The sequence below is a fragment of the Caloenas nicobarica genome, chromosome 4 (genome assembly GCF_036013445.1).
Source record: "Caloenas nicobarica isolate bCalNic1 chromosome 4, bCalNic1.hap1, whole genome shotgun sequence".
NCBI lineage: Eukaryota > Metazoa > Chordata > Aves > Columbiformes > Columbidae > Caloenas > Caloenas nicobarica.
This window is the reverse complement of record NC_088248.1, coordinates 2,814,288-2,834,695: the sequence shown is the minus strand read 5'-3', so window position 1 is coordinate 2,834,695 and position 20,408 is coordinate 2,814,288. Positions and strand designations below refer to the sequence as shown.

At 38.7% G+C, this 20,408-nt stretch overlaps 1 protein-coding gene across 2 annotated transcripts in view; it reads right to left on the bottom strand.

Annotated features, from left to right (window-relative positions):
* GRID2 (glutamate ionotropic receptor delta type subunit 2) overlaps nt 1-20,408 on the bottom strand; it is a 570,960-nt gene that overhangs the window by 163,514 nt on the left and 387,038 nt on the right. For both annotated transcript variants that reach the window (XM_065634052.1, XM_065634053.1), the window contains 3 exons: nt 17,168-17,341; nt 11,895-12,056; nt 5,388-5,507 (listed from right to left, as the gene is read on the bottom strand). In XM_065634052.1, coding sequence (XP_065490124.1) covers nt 5,388-5,507; nt 11,895-12,056; nt 17,168-17,341 — 456 coding nt within the window. The remainder of the gene's footprint in view (nt 1-5,387; nt 5,508-11,894; nt 12,057-17,167; nt 17,342-20,408) is intronic.

The window sequence follows — 20,408 nt, the reverse complement described above, 5'->3', positions numbered from 1 at the left end:
CTTAATTATTTGAATGGAATTTTAACTCAAGCACTTAACTTTATTAATTATAGGCTGGAAAATCTGGACACCACCTTGTCTTACAGTCTAAAATCACCTTTCTGTTTTGCAACGGGCAATGTTCAAATGTGCAGACACGGCTGACAGTGGAGAAGTAAGTGGGATAACGTGTCTCTATGGCATGATGTTTGCCTTGGCTTTGTGGGAATTAGTTTGCAGTTTGAGAGTTTGCGTTCTGGGTGATTTCGCTCTGCATTTATTAATCATCACTAGAAGGAGGCTTGAACCTTGGTCTCCCATATTCCTGTGGCAGCATCCACCAAGTCACCGAATCCATCTCTGGCTTCTTTACTTTGCACTTGTTACGAACACTGAAATGCTTTATTTACAAGCAAAGAGAGAATTGGTTTTTACTTTTACTTTTTTTTAAATCCAGGAACACAATTATGGATAGTAGCATTTCCCATTAGACTCAAACATGCATTTAGTTTGACTTCTAAGCTAAAAAGTGCACTTTCAAGTAAGTCACAGCACTTTGCTAACACTAGTTTCATTGTGATAGCACGCAAATTTCCAAGACTTTACAGCCAAATTAATTCTCACTGAAATTTCACAAAAGCTTTGCAGAAGTCAAGGAATCGGTCGCCGTATCTTCATCTATCACCCAGCACTAAACAGAAGTAGGTTTACAGCAGATCTTCAGCAGGTTTACAGCAGATCTAAGTGCTGTGCTGGTCCCAGTACACCAAGGTATTTAATTACCTCTTTACCTTTAGCACTAGAGTAGTTTATTCCATTTCTAGCAGGCTGCTTATGTATTTAAAGTTGCTTTAGAGAGAGTATCATGTTAGTGCTGTGCCAGGTCCATCTTTTCTTTCTACACTAGAGGTAAAGCAGCCAGACACGGCAACTCACAGCTCACTAGAAAACACACCACTAATAAAGTTTCTGTAAATTGCAAGGATACCTTTCAGTCACGTTATAAACTGCTTGTCAGCCTTTAGGAACAGCTGAAACTGATCACAGCTTAAAGTACCAGGTGCTGATATATATGCATTTTAAAAACCACATTACGTTACACCTTTGATCGCGGTCACAAAGGGAAAAAGCGAACCTATCATTTATTTCAGGTAGCTAACCAAGAAGAAAATACTTTGCCCGCTCTTGGTTACTAAATAGTGTTAGCTAATAAGTGTCAGCAGAGCTGTATAATTTCTCTTTTTCCCTAATGAAGGAAAAGGAAATAAGAAATAAAAGATGCAAAAAATAAGTTTATCTAAGAAAAACTTATATACCGGGTAACAAAGCCACGCCACTATTGTAATCGACAACTGTTCTCAGAAGAAATACAAGCGGCAATTATTTTACCAGAATGAAACCCAAAAAAACGCAACAGAATTTTTCCAATTCTGAACAAATAACGCTAGAGAATGGTTCACGCAACCCTTAATAACACCCTGCACTGTTGACTCCACAGGGAAGGTCTGGCCACTCGCACTGGCAGGAGGAGAGATGAACAACACATCTGGCAGGCGTTACGGCCAAAGGCCTTTGGGCAGATTCCCGCGAAATGGGAATTCCCCAACCACCTTCAGAAGACAAAGAGAAACGCACGGGAGGTGGGTGTACGCGAACGGGGATAGGGATGCACAGCAAAATGCACCGCAAATCTCCAAATGTCTACACATACTCAGAAAACCAGTGTGGGAGCACGAAGAAGGTCCTCAAACTTCAAAAGGTGCAGCACAGAGCCTTTGAGGACAAGCCCAATCTGAATTACAAGGAGAAACTGCAAGAAACATGAAAACCAGTTTATTTCTGCAGTGCTGTTTTCTACCCTGCTAAGATATAAGACAGTTCTCTGAGCTATCAGCTCCCTTTTGTTCGTTTGTTTGTTGGACGGTTATTCACAGGAATGGCAGCTTTTATTTCAGCACCACAGATAAAAGTATTGCACCGAAATTTAAATGTCAAAGAGTACACACTCAAATGCCAAGTACCAACAAACGCCAACAGAGAAATGTCAGAAATACACCCGTGTCTCTCACTGAACATAACTATATCTGCACAAACGCAGGCCACAGGATGATGTGTAAAAACAAGAGTTTTCCTGCGGTTCCTTTGGGACGGTGACACCACTGGTGTCAATAAAAGCAGCACCTGGCATTCATCTGACCGTACTACCCAACTCTGGCATCACCCAAGTGATCCGTGGTCTGCAAGGTGAGAGATGGCATTTACAGGCATAACAGTGCAACATTCGTATTTCAGGCAAATCCCACTCCTGAATTTGCTAACTCGTCACTAGATGAAGGTCCCCAACGCAACGGACCTCCACATGAACGTCCTACTGCTCTCCAGGTACGGCAGTAGCCCGTGAAAGCCGAAGGAGGGGACTTGCAGGCAGTTTTTGCTACATACATGGCTTAATTTGGCCAATGAAAACAAACACGAATTCTTGAGGTTTCCTACATTTTTTGTTGTTTTTGTTTCTTGAGTCCTAGGAATATTTACCTGCGAATATAAGTGAGCTTTTCAGAAGCAACCAAATTACTCCGCAACCCAAACGGATCTGACTTCAAGCAGAATCTGGACTTGAGAAATTTGAGTGCGTTTAGGAGTTTACTTGCTTTAATTAAAATCAATTGATTGTTCCTCAGGAAAAATAAAACAAATTATTTACACACTTGACTTGGTGTGAACTTCTGGTCCCAAAGACTTCAATGGGCCTTTTGTCATGATTTCAGTCTTCATTATCTCCTATAAAAGTACTTGGAAACATGTTAATTAGGGAAGATGCATTTGTTTAGAGATTTCAGACAGTCTGCTAATTGCAGCTGCTTCCACTAGAGTTGAAAAACAAAAATGGTTTAGGTAGTTCCGTAGTCAGACCACTAAATACATGAAAATGTGAAGTGCACTTTAATTAGTCTAACTAACAAGAATATATCTGATTCCTGTAATTATTGTGATTTGCATCCAACACTAGTGCTCATTGACTGTAAAACCTAATCAAAGATAAAATATGTGAACTTTTGTCGAAAGAGTAAAACCAACATGTGACATTTTTACCTAAAAAATTTTCTTCTCTCTCACTGATGTAAAAGTTTTGGGATTCCCAGGTTGTTTTTTCGGTTTTTGCCTTTTGTTTTTTTGGTTTTTTGTTTCAACTTTGTGACATTGATTGTAAATACCATTTGTACTTTAAATCCTTTTACTATTCAATTTAGTGTAAAAAATACAATATTTAATTGGAATTATTCTGATAGTTTTTGAAAGATGCTTTCTGGAACAATTATCACATTCTCACACTACATACAGAAATTTCTTTCTAAAGAAAATTCCTTTCTCTACATCAGGACTCTTTCTAAAGCTTTCTCTGGATCACTGAATGCTGTTTAGGAAAAAAAAAAAAATGGAACAGATTAAATCTGTTCTGCTCTGCTGCAGCGCATCACAAAACTCTAAGGGTAGACACGTATAGTACAACCTTCGACAAGAAAATTTTCGTATAATATCTAGATTTAATTTTGAACACTCATCTCGGCAAACATAAAAAAATTACAGACTTCCAGTATCTTAATTTTTAACTCTGCTTTGCTCCTGAACAGGGTCTCGTGACAGAGTTTCATGGTCTAATAATATTCTGTGCAAAACTCGGTTCTCTTTGATCTACTTCAAATCTATTTCCTTTCAAAGACAGCGAATGTCTCTTTGTCCTTGAACTATGATAAAAGATAAACAAGGTTCAAAAAGCCTGTTTGTACTATATCTCATTGTTTTGCACAATGGTCGTTAATCTCTTCTTTAAAAGTAAACTATACCGTAGTTTAAATTTGCACTATGAATCTGAATTATACCCTTGGAAAAGAGTTAGAAAGGGTAGGAAGTCTTTTTGCACTTCTATATTTCCAAGACCTTTCTGTGGGTCTCTCTCTTATCTTTTTGTGAAATGGAAGAACACAATTTAATGCTTCACTCAGGCATTCACCCAGACAGGCCTGAAGTAAAAAAGCAGCCAGAGTCAACCAATTAAATGAAGATACACAGATCTGTGTTCGGAAAAACTACCTGGCTCCTCTACACAACAAGTGGCTCTCGATGCATAGCATGGAAAATAGATCAAGTCAAAATATAGGCAGGGGAATAAGGACTCATCCAACATTCTGGTCACCCCAAGACTTTGGGAAGTGCATCTCCAAACATCAACAAGATCCAGCTCCATTTAATTTCCGAAGCGTCTGTCAGGATGTCTGCTCAAGATGACATAGCTATAGGCGCATATGTACGTTAAGGTATTGACAACAGATGAAACAGCTGGAATGGAATAGCAACTCCAATGAATAGCAGAGGAGAAATTTCAGGAGTTTAAAGACACTTTTAACTTCTTATTTATCTCTCCCTTCTTTCAAAGCACTTATCTGTTACAGCAGAAGGTATGCAGACAAATGATGTACTTCATCATACAGTGACACCGACACATGGAACCAGTTTACATATATTAAGATAAGTTTCTCTGTCATTTGCTTCCAGACAATGACTTCAGGTTCCTCACATATAAAAAAACCCAGTGTGATGTGATACACTAAATCAAGAGATCTTGGTATTACCTTTCAGGTATGAATGAGAGTTGCTCCTGGAAAAGTCTGTTGGTCTTTTATTTTCCTAAGAGGTACCATGTGATTTTTGCTACTTTTGCCATCCCAGCTGGGCAGTTGTCCAAAGTTAAAGATACGCATTGCAAAAAGAGACCCGCTCCCACCATTCCTAAACACAGGACTTAAAATTTATTCTTACAGGCCAGCAAAACTGAAATACCAAGAGAAAGGAATTTTGCTGGAGGTGTACCCCATTTCCTCAAACAATCTCCGTCCAAGTCTTTTGGACCGTGTCTGGCAGCTGAATACGTAACATTACTCTTATTCCGTAAAATTCATTTCTACTAAAACATTGCGTACTCGTTTCGTGAAGACAAGAGATTACAGAAAATTTGTCTAAGTTGCAACGGATTTTCTCTTTTGTTACCTATGAATTTTCATCATCTAGAGGCTGCAGCATACCACCGTAAGTATCGAGTGTCAGTCTGGGTTTTCCAAACATAATTCCATGTAAAATTTGCTAATTTGGACAGCTGACCAGCAGCTTAACACATTCTGTGTTACAAACGCCACCTTGATCAACACAACCTACTGCAAGGTCTCCTCGCAATAATAAAATCGATGGGAACGCAGAGGTTCAAGACTTCTCTCACATTTCCTACTCCTTCGAACAACACACAACAACATGTTATCTGCCATCAAACACCTCTCTATTAACATGGAACACAAGAAAGGTTCTAAAAAAAAATCAGTAAAAATAGTCTCATGTTTGAATATACGTAGCCTCACCTTGCGGATGCCTCTGCCAAGATCTTCTCCATAATTTGTCCCCAAAATTTCAAAATGCACGTTGGGATTCCCCCCATTTTCTGCAAATTCCAGTTCTCCAGTCAAGCCATTCACTCCACCCTATTGGGAAAAAAAAAAAGGAGAATGGAGTGAAAACTCAGAAGGAGCCAATTATAGCAATCTTTTATTTCTCCAAGGGATTTGTGCAACTATGTAGAATAAATACACAACTACCAGAATTAGGACAGTTTTCCATTTCTGAAGACCACATTTCCTTAAAAATTCGGATGTTCCTGCATCATTTAAGCTCTTCACAGAAGAATCGAACTCAGCAATGCTAAGCAGGTACAATACAAGCAATAGTCTTACTCCTAGACAATTTGCAGTCAGATTTTTGTTCCTTGACCCATCGGCGTATACAAATAGATATTCTAGACCCATCAAAACCAAAAGTTTTGTGTCTAATTTTAGTGAAAGTTTTGTGTCTCATTTTAGTGGAAGCATAACTAAAGACAAATATATAAAATAAATTGCACAAAAAGTTTCTCAGAGGAGATTTCCACATAAGATCAAGTTGAGTTTTGGATCACGTTAGGCGTCTTTTAAGCCCAACATAATTGATCTGCACAAATGAAGAGGTGCTTGTCTAGCCAAATATAGTGATTTTTCTGTTTTCCTCCACAATTCTTCTCTGCTACTAAGAATGCATGATATGAGCAAAACTGCAGCATATTTTTGAGCTTTTACTTTTTTACATTTTGGTCAGAAGGGGTTAAAATACTGAAGATGAAACAGTGAATATTTACTATAATAAATCAGAGTTGAAGGGGCTATGTGTGCCACAGCAATACTCAAAATATATTCCAGGGTTAATTCAACATGAAGCACATTTCATCTTTATATAAGAACTGTGATGACCCAAGCTGTAAAATCAACAGAGGCACGTGAAATGCCTACAATGAAAACCTTCAGCTTTAAAAATATTTCTTCAGTTTTCAGATTCAGGGGAAATGAGATGTTTAACCCACTCCTTCCCAAATCTTGAACAATATTTTATACTGCAATATAAACTACCTAGCTAAGCACATGAGCCTTGCTAAGCCACGATTTTAAAAGATCGATGCTCACATCTTCGGTTCGGAGAAAATCCAGGAAGGAGTATGAAATTTGCATCTTTATTAAAGATCGGTATGAACCGACATAATCTGGTCATCCGTTTATAAAACGTTAATATGATTATAATAAAAATAAAGAAGTTGATCGTTGGGATAATACGTTGAAAACTTACTAGAGACTAGTACTGTCAGGGAATAATACATAAAATATTTCATGAAGTGTCGTTTTCAGTTAAAAACAAGAGAATACTTTGTGTATATATACATTTTGAACCTTTAAAAAATCTTTTCTATAATAATTACATTTTGAATGAGATACTAGAATAAAAATTTTTTTAAAAAATCCTGATTAAGAGTACATCTGTACAGTCTCTTGCAGAAAGACTCCAGGTCATTTTGCCCTTGGTAAGAGCCAGTCGGGCAATTTTGATGCATGTCGCTACGGTTAACATGACACTGAGGTTACTTATTAAGCTTGAGCACAATCCTGTAATAATCACACCTTCCTGGCTTTTAGATTGGGGTTAAGACATCTCTGGCTGCTTCACAGGAAGGATAGAGTGAGCTTCTGTTTACCTGCAAAATCAATTGAAAATATCCTTGGGAAAAAAACAGAGTTTCACAAATATAAACCTTTTCTGCTAACTTCAATTTGACTACATCCTATTCACGAACCATAAAAAAACCCCGAACCAATGGTTCCGTGCACTTTTTTTCCTCATACGGTCTCATCTGGCTTTTTGATTAATTAAGCCAGAATTTCATGGTACAAGTGATGTAGGAACGTCTTGCAAAGCAGCACAGATCTGCAAGGCTTGGGATCCCCATCTGATCCCCAAAATCCTCCGTCTGGCTGACATGCCCTCCCCGGCTGTATACTCCTTTTATTATATTATACTTCATATTTCCTATATTACTTCTGAAATGATTATTTATATTTTTTTCCCCACAACGGGAATTAAACCTGTGGGTTGGAGGTGGATGAAGTATGAAAATTAATTAAACTGTTATAGACCATCTCAGCTGCACCGCAATTTCAAGTGAGCCACAAGCAACATCTGGAGAAGGAAGGGAAAGCTTTGGAACAAAATGACAAAAGAAAGGAAATAGTCAACAAAAACCCTAAGATCTGTTAACATAGATGCTTCGTACAGCGGAAAGTGTTTACCTTTTTTCTTGTTTTGTGACAAAGTTTTAAATTGGTAAGTTTCATTATAGAAAATTAAGTTGACTTTATTTACCAGATTAAAAGTGCTCCAAATAATTTATAGGACATGAAGATAGAATCGTGTCCAAAAATAGAAATGATTTTTTGAGACTTGGGACAGCAATTCAATTTTTTTTCTTTTTTGTAACCTTTGTCCTTATTCGAGCAAATATGATTAAAAAGAGATCACATGAAGAAGAATTTCACCTCAGATACATATGAAGTAGTGAAATCCACTTTTTAAGAAAACACAGAATTCTTTGGAAATTCACGACCCCTGACATACAGTACAGGTCCACAGACTCACCTGCCTGTTTTTTGGAATTGAGTCTCTACCCAAAACCACTGTGTAAGTTTATTTACCTTGATTGTTAAACAGCTGCAACTGTTGGGGCAAGATACAAACTCTGAGTCTGCTAGTTATTTTTAGTTTTCTGAAATCCAGTGGTAACCATAACAACATTTTTTCTCATTTATCTATTTTGGCAATTTCATCGTGCTTTGAAAACTTCTCATGTGAGAGTGTCTCTGATTAAAGCTTTCTTTCCTAGACTGTGCACATCTGCAAAAAGTGTCAAATAAGAGCTCAAATGAGATGGGAACACTCCTGTCTTTTTACGCATAGTCTTTTGAAGTGTGGATCCCCCTAAAAACACTTACTTGATTTACGGTATGTGTTTTATCGCTCTGCTAATGCAGAGGGGAAGGAGATCACAGACGAAATGGCCATCTGTATGACAGCTACTAATCCACTAACTTCCTGATGAGATTTTTCCAAGTTATTTTAGTGTTAATCATGGGAATGGGTGAGAGTCCAAGAAATTTTTCATTCCATTTAACTTACAGAAACCAAGCTATTTGGGGAAAAAAATGAAGACAGATTTATTATCTACTCTCTCAAATCCCTCTAAGGTTGAGCTGCAACCATGCAATTTTTCCTGACACATTTAGAACTGAACAGCAAAATGTCAGTTGTTAGGACGAAAACATTTCACTTACATTTCTGATCACTGCTCTGGGCTTTGCAGAGCTGTTCTAAAGCTTGGCAACATAGTTAAGCCGACTTGAGTCCTGCCTAGACCGGCAAGATAAACTGCAGTTTATAGATGCTTAGGCATGGCTGTACTGTAAGGCTCTGAAGAAAACACTGTTTACCTGGCAGTCACGAACCTCGCTTGGCAATGTCGGCTTGCCAATCATCACTTATATTTTACTTGCTCTCACAGTTTCTGTTCAAATGTCCTCTTTTTTTTTTTTTTTTTCCAAAATACAGTTAGACCCTACCGATTTTGCAATTAAGGAAAAAACTGTGGCTACAGGGAGAAAAAACACGCTGTAGTTACTCAATATGAGTTTCACATTTTATTCTTGAAAAAAATCTGATACTGAAATCGTTGCATTTTGAACTCAACACACCACTTAGAGCTGCTAGCAAAGAGAGCCTGATCTACTGCCTGAAAAACAACTTGACATCTTTTTTGCTTGTCACCACTGAGCATCACTGACATTTCTGAGACCAGAACTAGTTGACAATTCCACCTGTGATTCATAAAGCAGCGTGAGGTACAGCTCATTTTAGAATCACAGAATCGTTTCGGTTGGAAGAGACCCTCAGGATCGAGTCCAACCATAACCCAACCCAACTCTGGCACTAAACCATGGCTCTGAGAACCTCGTCTAAACGCCTTTTAAACCCCTCTGGGGATGGTGACGCCACCACTGCCCTGGGCAGCCTGTTCCAACGCCCAGTGGCCCTTTCCAGGAAGAATTTTTTCCTAATATCCACCCTAAACCCTTCCTGGTGCAACTTGAAGCCTTTTCCTCTAGCAATACAAAATTTCTGTTGGCCAGCAAGCTACATAAATGTTCCTGGGATGAGAGCAGGTAAGCCTGAGAGAAGATACATGCAGTAACTTGATGTAATTTTTCTGAGTTGATCCTCCGTATAATCCTACTTAGATTTATTCTCAGGCTATTTGGGAAGATTAATTTTTCCAACAGTAGAATTATTTTCTAGCAATACTTATTTCTCTCCCCGTGAAATGGCTTTACTGAGAAATAAACAAGTGAGCGTGTGTTTGGGGATAGTTTCTGTTACAGAAGTGAATTTAGAACTAATTGCGAGAGCTGGCCAAATTCATTAGAAGAATTGTATTTCCAGATGAATTTAACTATTTATTCAGTTCCAGAATTGGTAGAAACAGATATTAAATTTTAATAATTGTAGTGGGCTTTAAAGCCTTTTTTTTTTTTTTTTTTTTAGGCTTTGTCCAATCAGCTGAATTCACACAGAAAAAGCAGCTTTTGAAGTTGTTTGTAGAAATCATATGTTCAATGGCGAAAAGTAACAAATGGCAACAGGGAATGATTCAAACAAGAAATGTTTGAAACTCTAATTCCCCCTCATTCCCTACTCTTCCCTATTAGCTCAATAATCATAAAGAAATTAGTTTATTTACCACCAGCGTTCTCCTATATTTAACACATTTTAATACATCTTCTTATCATATTCCATTATACACTACATCTTTAAAAAAATAGTGATTTCCAAATGAAAACGCAAACCTTTCTATTCAGCAACTATTTAAATACCACATTGTAACTTTTTGCTGTTTTAGAGAAATATTTTTTATTTCAGTTGGTTTTAGAGGACGTTTCAAGACGACAGAAAAGATGTTTAAAGAAAAAAAAAACCCAGATGCAAAATGGAAGCATTCTCAAGAAGAGAGATGAAGTGGTTTTTATTTTTCCTTTCCTTGCTTTTTAATGTTATTGTTTATCTGGTACGTCATCAGACATTCACCGATGTCAAATTTTAATTTCCAAAGTACACAGCTGTGATCCTAAAGTCTTTCTATATAAGTTCTCTAGTGAAACAAAAGGGAAGGTAGACCACAAAAATACCGCAGAATTCCTCTCTCTCGTGCAATTCCAGCACTCAGCTGCAATCTTTAACTTTCCTCTGCCTTGGGATTGAAAGGGTACAGACATCCACACACAAAAGATATTTCCGCGTTTCACTTTGGGTTAAATTTTAACTTCCAATTTTTGCAAGTTACTTCTAGAAGAGATGCCAGTAGCGCTACCAGACTGTGCCTGCAACTCCAGCTCAGATAGCCAATTCTAATTCTAAAGTGGAAGTGGATTTTTTGACTTTCCTGGCTCAGGCATCCTATTTGGATTTGAGTAAAGTAGAAATAGCTTTTAGTTTATTAATGAAAAACTGTGCAATAGTATTTACAAAATCCCAGCTGAGAAGTTCCGGAACCAGCCTCGCCTGAAACGTAACTTCAGCTACGTGGGACTACCAAATGTGAATTTGAAATTGCTCTGGTGGGTTAAGAGCAACACAGCTCAGAGATCCTTAAAGTCATATCCTGCCCCTGAAATAAGAAATATGTCCCGGATTATCCTTGCAGTCTCATGACTTCAAACCATTAGAATGGAAGCTGGGGACAGCCACTGAAGAAAGGCTTCAACTTTTATTTTGGAGCTAATGCAGACTGAGCCACGACCGGGGAAAAAATTAAGCAGTGCTACATAAGGAGACTGAATGGAATAACTTACAGGAAAGGGCGCATATTTTGACTAAACACTGACCCAGAGAGCTACGATAATTGTCTCTAAGTATACGGAGGCTGTAAACCTCATAAAGAAAGTGACTAACTAAGAAAAAATATTTCTAGAGACCGAAAAACAGGAAAAGACTCGGGCATGAGCGTGATTAAGGTATGAAATAATAATCACAGGAAAGTAACGAGAGCTTAACATTGATAAAGGCACTGTAGAGCTGTTACAGGGAACAATTCTGCAATGGCAGGATATAGACTAGATAAATCAGGGGTTTCCTTGCTCTCATGTCTATATTTCACTATATTAATATCAATAACAGTGCAACAGCACATTCCACAGAATATTACCCAAGTGGAATTCTGCAACCTTTTTTTTTGTTTTACAAATAAAATAGTACATTTATCTGCTTTACCCTCCTAACCTGTGCCATTTTTTCAACAGGATATTATTCATACCTGAAAATTCTACGAGTTTGGTAGTTCTGGTAAACAAGCGCAGCGACTTCATTTCAAATATGCTCATTATGACATAGGGAAAAAAAAAAAAAACCACCCACAACAAAAAACCAAGCCAACAAAAGAGGCGTTTTAGCAATCAAAGGGGAAAAGGTACCTTCTTGATGGTTTCCAACATGGATCGTCCTCCTTGCCAGGGTTTCGAGTTCTTCCTGATGCAGGTGAGGCTGGCCATGCTGTGCCACTTTCTGTCCTCCAGCTTCTTGTGGAAGGCGTTGGCCAACAGGAGGACGGTGTCGTATATATACAGGTTAGAAATCTGCAAAGACATTAAAAGGGGAGTATCAGCGTTATTATTTGTGCTCTCCTGCCAGCAGCCCAGATTTAGCATTTGTTTTGCCTCACCTATAATCCTCTGGTATTTAAACGACTTACTTGCTATTAAGAAGAAATCGTAAGAGTCAAAAGTCTTATCTTTGGCTCTGAAAAAAACCCCCTGCAGCTGAGGGCGGTCTCGTTTCAAGTGGTTTGCAGCAACAACCTCCACATGTGAAGTGCAGGCAGCCCAGTCACTGGCACAGCTGCACTTGCAGGATTTAAAGACCTTCTCATGAAGGTAAGCAGACTTTTTATTTTTAACCAGTTGCCTGCAACTTTCAATTTTTCAGTCACCAGATATTTGGACGCCGTCAAACGCTCTTCAAGATTGTTTCGTTCTTTCGAAAAAAAGAAACTCTGAAAATTTAAAATAAAGCATTTCACCGGGATTTTTGTTCCTGATTTTTGCAGTCAGTTCTGATTGAGGCAATTTCTGCAATGAAATACGATGCTGTGAAATCTTGCTCATTCTGCAATTGATAACGTTTCCTGTCAGAGTATTTGGCAGTGGCTGTTAATTCCTTCCAGGACAAAACTCTTACTCAGTAAACGTGTAGACGTTTCGCTGTGAAGCACAGTTGCACACACATGGTGCGAGGAAGTTCCAGTTTGGCACCAGAGAGAGAACAGTTGAACTCAAGCAAAGAATTTACTTGTGTGTCAGTTCCACTTCCCCAGGTACTCTTTCTATAGATGTATTTTTACACGCTCACAGTACAAAGTCAGATGTGAAAGATAAAATACAACGTAAAAGAACGGAAGATCAGAATTCATGAACACTTCCGAAACGAGTAATTTACAATACAGTTTTATTTCTGTCCTCAAACAGCAGGAACATTTAAGCCGCTAACAGTATTATAAAGAGAAACCTCTTCTCAGGAAGAGCAATGATGTTCAGAAATGAGAAGAACCTTTGGGAATATTATTTTTAGATAACCTGTTGGTCATCTGAAGCCATGGGGACTGAAGTTATTGAGGGAATCTCAGTCTCCTTGGCTGTACTACAAAGGGGGCTGTAGAGCATTCCTGGTGCCTGGAAAAAAATCACCCAGCAGCAATTTGCTAACTGAGGCAAGGCTGCTGGGTTTGGCTTTGGTAGTTTGGTTGGTCCGTTTTTGTCCACCAGTGACAGACAAGCGGAATGACATTTCCCAGGTTTGTGGAACACGCTGACTGCTCTGTGTCAGGGTTTCTCCATACAGACAGTCTCCTCAGAACCTCAAAAGAAGAAGGAAGTTCAGAAGAGGAAAATATTCCAGCTTTGTAGAAAATGCCCCTATTCCGCTTTGTAAAAATATCCCAAAACTGGGAAAAGTCCTGCGCCTATTGGGAGGAAGTATATGCCAAGGAAGCACAATAATGCTAAAAATCCGAGACATCAATTGGCAAATCTACATATCACCTTAGAAAAAAAAAAAAAAAAAAAATCTTCCTACCTAATGACTGCTTTCCATGTAACCTATTTTGTATGGTTTTATTTTCTTATGTAAATTCTGTCTTTATGTTAGCTTTGCCCGTGTCATCTGCAATCTGCTCCGTGCAGCTCTCCCAGGCAGGTTTTGTGGTTCGTCTTTCTCCTTACCTTGCCAGAATTTCCTGGGGCATTCTGCCTTCCACGTTCCATTGAAGCAGATCTAAGGCTCTGCTGCTTTGCCTCCTGATAAACTCCCGGGACACTCTATTGCCTTCACACCTCCACGTTGTTAGTGCCACAAACAAACAGAACTTCTGATCCTTACTTCCCTTTTTATTCAGATGACAATGATCCTTCACTGCCTCTTTCTGGAAGATGCTTCTTTATTGTTACTTGAGCTTCTCCTGTGACTGCAGTGACTGTGAATATTTCCACGCCAGTATTCACCCAGGAACGAATTCACTTTACACAGATGCACAGATCGGGCATCACTGTGCGTGCCAGGATTAAAAGCACTGATTAGAGAATCTGGGTTCAGATTAATCAAGCGTTTTTAAAATAACTTGGATGATTTGTCTGTGTGTTGTAAACCTACAAAGAATTCAAAGCATTTCACATAAAACTGTTTTTCCCCGAGGAAGTAAGCACCACAGGGACATTTATTTGTGGGGAAGAGCAGGAATTATTACTATGCTGTGAGGAAAGATTATTTTACATAAGCCTTTACCAAAGAAAAAAACCAAAACCAAACCCCACAGCCTCTAGGGAGCAGAGACAATAAGGTCACTAACGAGACTAAATTAGTACATGAAGGGCTACAGATGCCAAGCCATCACTTCCCGACAAGATGAAATGATGTTGCTTTCAAGGTAGCTCCCGTAACCTGATAATCATGGGAATAGAAGACGGTTGTCACAGCTCATGAGGAAGGATGCGCTGGCTAATCTAAGAGTAATATAGCTGCGCCTTCACCGAGTATTAACTGGGCTCAGGAGTACAGAGTTCAGCAATTATTAAGCATTGTTATTCCTTCACTAATAGTTCAGTTTAACGCAGCAATCAATCTCTGATAATGCAACGATAAAGACACTACGATTAATTTCTGCCTCTCAAAATCGCCCTTCCCTGTCACTAGCAGAAGGATGCTTCATTAGCAGCTGTCCCGATGCACAGAGCGGGGCTGTAAGTTAAAGTTGCTTTGCGCTTTTATTCATTTCCCACGGAAACTTATTGGGGCATTTCACGTGTTGCCTGGTATCCACTAGCGATCCTTTATTTATTCCAAGTCTCTTAGACTAATGGCTGGACACTTGATTACCAACAGTGTCCAACTGCATAACCTCCTGTTGATGCAATTCAAAGTTCAGACACGATATCTGGTATTTAGCGATTAGATTAAGTATGAGTGATCAATCTGAATTAACGGTGTTTATTTTATATATACCTAGAATATTGCATGTAGTTTTTAGACAAAAGGGTTATGGTACTAAATACTTCTGTGAATCCAGTTTTCAGCTTCCTGCCTCCAAAATTATACAAATCCATAGCTGTTGTCTTCACTAGGACAATCCCAGAGACACAGTAAGAAGGCTTCACCAAATTATTTTTCAGTGTTTTAATAAAGGTACTGAAAAAAATTCATTATTCACAGAGGCTTCAGGGGAAGTAATTGAGAAAAAATAAATCAAGAAATCCACCCTTATAATTTCCAGAGAATATTCCTGATTAGTCACACTACGATGGCATTAAAAAAAAAAAAAGTCAGAAATTTCAATTTATAAACTGTTCCAACTCCCCAGTGGAACACAAGTTAATTTATAATATTGTTGGGGAGAATAATTAGACAGTGAACAAACCCCACAGCTACTAAAAGGTCCGTGCATCACACAAAGACACAGGGAAAACTGGGTCAGAGTTTTCCTTCCTTTCATTTTTCAGTGTTGTTTCAGCTACTAATGAAGTGCAGCACAAAGAAAAGCAACTCAACTGTGCAGAACAGTTAAACCGGTCAAGTTTCCATCATTCCTTTGAACCAAAACATCCTGAAAGCTTTTAATAGGAATATTATAGCTCTCCAAGCTATAGGTTGATCAAGAAGCACGGGGTAAGGTATAAGGTCCAATCTAACATGTTAAACGGAATTTGTAGAGAAGAAACTTTGATTTCCAGAACTTTTCTTTCCTAGAGTCAGTTCACTGTTGAAGCAAAAATGAAATGTAAGTGAAGTTGAAGAGAAAAATAAATGAAAACATGAAGCCTCCCATTGATACGTGACTCTTATTTTTTGCCTTGCTGTAGTTAATAACTTTGTCCTTGAAAACTGCTCTTTGCAATCTGTAGTGGCTGCACATAATTACACCCTCGGCTTTTACACTTTATCCACAGACTACCAAAGCTCCCCCTAGGACCACGCTGCCTTAACAGAACGGCACAACCTAAAGAATTTTCAGAGTTCCTAAACAGCCTCTAGCGATACCCCGTGCATCTATTTAACTTACATAGCCCTGTTTCTTTTAAGAACCCCAATAGGATCACCAATAGGATCACCGCGCAGTGTGCCACGGCTCAAGGTTTTTCATGTCCTCAACAGTTGCTTACTAGCCGCTTTGTGAACAATTCGTAGAATCATAAGAATCATTTCGGTTGGAAGAGACCCTCAGGATTGTCGAGTCCAACCATGACCTAACCTAATTCTAGCACTAACCCATGTCCCTAAGAACCTTGTCTGAACGCCTTTAAACACCTCCGGGGAGGCAAAGGCTCTTAGAGCTAACCTGAAACCCAGCAAGACCAGCCACGCTTCTTCCCACCTTTACGTATTTTTATTTAAAGAAAGGACACCCTTCAACACCTCTCTATTTCTCTCTCTCCTTTTTTTTTCAGCGTCACAAGATGACCGCTCTTCGCTCCTAAGTCAGATACGCTCCTCCTGCACCGCTGCGAATGCAGTCCGTCTTTCTAAAACTTCATAAACCACCATGCAAAAAAATCCGAAAGTAGAATTGACACCTTAAGCCAATTTCACACTTCTAATTTGCCATAGCTTTGTCATGATGAAGCCTAACCAGATATGGGAGAGAGAGGAATTGCTCTTGAAAAAAAGTCAAGTCAAGGGGACAGTGACCTGTGGGAGGAAGGCTCTTAGAGTTTAGCTGTGATTTGTAATTAACAATCCTGCAAATAAGGCCTCTTTGTAACACAGGCATAGATTTAGGTGCGTACGCCAAAAGTCCTGAAACAGACGACGCGGGTGCTCCGCGGGAAGGCTTTTCTATTGATAACACGTTTGAGGCTTAGAGAAGCACGGCAACATGGGAGACACTGGCTACGGGGAAGAAATTCCCGGTGAGATGACCAAAAAAAAAAAAATTAGCAGGGCAACAAAACAACTACCCCCCTGCCTAGAGATCAGGTGGATTTTTTGACTTATTTTTGACTTATTGCTGTGGCGCGGATGAGTTGTTCTTGTCCACTCAGGCCCCACCCAAGTATTTTCTTGTCGTGCTACGAGCCATTAAACTACATGTCTGAGAGGACATGAAAAATAAACATTACATTACCCTAAGCCCCCGGGGAAAACCCTTGAATGTCTCTAGAAAGACAGTTCCCAGGTGAGAACAGACTGGTTTATGAACTACCTCCATGCTTTGGGAGAAAGGGTCCTTCGGATCACACAGTGATGAAGATATTCTGTGGTTGCCACGGAAACAACGCTGACTTATGTTTTGGGGGACTGGAAATGTCTGTCGAATAATTGTTAACCTTCCAATTGACCTTCTCACCAGCTCCTGCACATCCACATCGTTTATTTCCTGGAAGATAAGGCAAGGGAGAGGATATGCATAACGGTTAAAATGCAGAAATGTTACCACCAGATTACAAACAAAAGATATGCTGAGAGGACCAAGAGGCGTGTGATTGCTATGAGGCTGTTGTCAAGCTCTGCAGTAGCCTCAGAAAGAACACATGCATGCTCATTAAAACCCCTGGCATAACACCCTTAGGATAATTGCAAAAGTTTAAAATGTACTGTGCCCAAACCTCACTGAATCTTTGTAGATGTAACTGGGCTTAGTTTCACTTTGCGTTTTTTTCCCCCCTCTCCTTTTACCTTTGATCTTTTACTTAAAAGCGTTTCACAGCATCCTCGGCAGCTAATGTGTTAACCCGTAGGAAGCCATAGCACGATATATTTCTAAGTGTAGCGTTACTTAGGAGCTGTGAAGGTACAGACAATAATTCAGGCCTTAAGTGTTAATTTTCCTGGAAGCAGAATATCAAGAACCTACAAACAACGTGCACACTAGCAAACATCATTTACCAAAAGGGCAAACAAGATGCATTAGAGCATCCTAGGTCTGTACGTACTTGTTTATAGGAAGACCTAATCTAAACCCAACTTTTTACTCTGTAGGGTACCTATTAAGGCTTTCAGCTGAACACTCAGCTCTATGGACACACATTTAAAAGAAGTCAAGACATCAATATGTGAAACATTAAGCTTAATACATTAACTTTGAGGAAGGTTAGGGAAACCAGAAAAACAGTTCTTTACATAGTACAAATTCCAGCAGTTTGGGAACACCGTGTTTTATACCATTGAACGGTGAGGCCATCAGGGAACACGGAGCGAGAGCTCACGAGCAACTGCCTCCAACCTTCACATAAGAACCTGAGCTTTAGTTAAACACCGGCTTTTTCTGATGGCTCCAATAGGGTCAGCTGGCAGCTTTCGTGGCACTTCTGTGTCTGGATTTTTCTGTAAAGCAGGGGAATGAATCTACAAAAATCGCTCAGTCTTTTGAACTAGAATCCATTTTTCAACATGGTGAAACATCTGTCCATCATCTGTCTTAATTACAGAGGCTGATGCCCCAAACTTTCTAGGGGTTTAAATTTGCGGATACCTCCCCAGGAAGGGAGGTGCTTGAGGAGCTCCTGTTATCAGCCCTTGCATACAGCCACCAATTATTGAATATCTCCCATTCTCATTTGTCTATCTCTAGCTTTTCATTTCTTGAGGGATACAGCACATCTGCACTGTTACACCTGGAAACAAACACCATCATCTTTTTTGCCTCTAGCTTCTATACCCGTGATCAAGAGCTTAGGAGACACCAGGAGATAGGTTTGAACTCAAATTGCAGAATCTTTCTCGTGAAAAGGAAGCCAAGGTTTTTGAAAAAGCAGCTCCTTAAATGTCAAGACAACCAACTCCATAATTTAGGCTTTTTTTTTTTTTTTTGAGCTTCAGCTAACATTCTTTAATTATTTTGAAGCAACTTTGGACATACTGGTATTTGTTTATTCCCTCTTAATTTTTGAAGAAAAATACAGGAGATGTAAATTTTAACTTCTGCTCTTCTTGACCTCAGTAAAAGTATTTTATTCTCCACAGATTGTCATAGTTTCCAAATTCATCTCTTGTTAATGTTCCTTACAAAATATAGATTTTTCTGCAAACAAAAATAACACATGGCATCAGCTGTGCCCAGTGTAATATCTTGCATTTCTGGTCGATTAATTCTTAATGTACCATAGATAATGGTTTCTCTCAGCTTAAGATGCCATCTTTTCATTTAGTCTGTATCATTTCACTAGCTGCAAGGTAAAAAAAATAAAATGCTGTTTTAGCAAAATGCATGTGATTCTTTTTATAATACTTCCAATGTAACTCGAAAGGAAAGCTCAGAAACTTATCTTGATTTTCAACTACGTCCTTTCTTTAAAAAGTTTTCCTGGTTTCATTATACACCGTGCACAAGCTGTAAAAACAAGACCACTAGATTCATTCTAATAATGTAAAACCCGATACCTGCATGACCATGTTATGTTGCTAAATGAAACTTTCAGAGAGATTCTGACTTTCATCTGCTCAAACATTTGTCTTTTCTGACTCAAAAGCGTATTTTTTTTTATTCAGCATTTTTGGTGCATTTTTATTGGAGTGTTCTCATTTTAACCTTTAGGTTATTACTTCATATTTTTAAACATCACCTGGAAATTAATAACAGAATACAAACACCAGAGATTTTTGCATGGTTGCCAAGGAGATACATACATCAATAGATTAATGACATCTATTATTTTAATGCTCTGAATTCCACTGATTGTATCATAAATTCAGATTTTAGGTTAACAACAAAGCAATGCCACGCAAACCCAAATTCGACTTTAGTTTGCTATATATTTCTTTGTCATTTTTTTAATACTTGGCATTGACTGATGAGCCTTTTATCTAATGACTCTCTAATATCATCTCTCATTCTTGAATTTTGGATCTGACATAAGAAAACTATATAAAGCAACTATTGTACGAGAGGAAACAATTTTCATTTGCACTTCAAAGGAGGATACAGTATAATGATATAAGGATGGCAGATGATCTGTTATACAAGCACCAAATGTCAAAAAAACCCAACCCGAAACATTGTTCACCAAGATGAACTGAGCTGGCACCTGTATTAATTTAGGTTAGGTTATGCGGGGGTTTTTTTATGGAAAAATCAGAAGTTTAATATATAGTTCCAAACCTTTCTTCTGTTGGTCTGAACTTGGAGTAAAGGGGAAGTTGTCCTATTTCAAATGGAATTAGAATAAAATTAGATGTACATTTCCTCCAAGTGGGCAAATAAATAAGGAAAGAAATGCCATTTTAAATTAATTGCTCTTTATAGATGAATTAGGAAAAGGGAACTGAAGAGGATCACCTTGACATATCAGGCAGACTCCAGTGGGAAGCAAGACTACATACTGGACACCCAGTATATAATGCCATTCAGCTTCATCTAATTATTTTAAGATAAGCAGCCTATGCTGTCACCATTGGAAAATGCAGGAGTTCAAATGAACCCCTAATGTTACTATTAATCAATTATC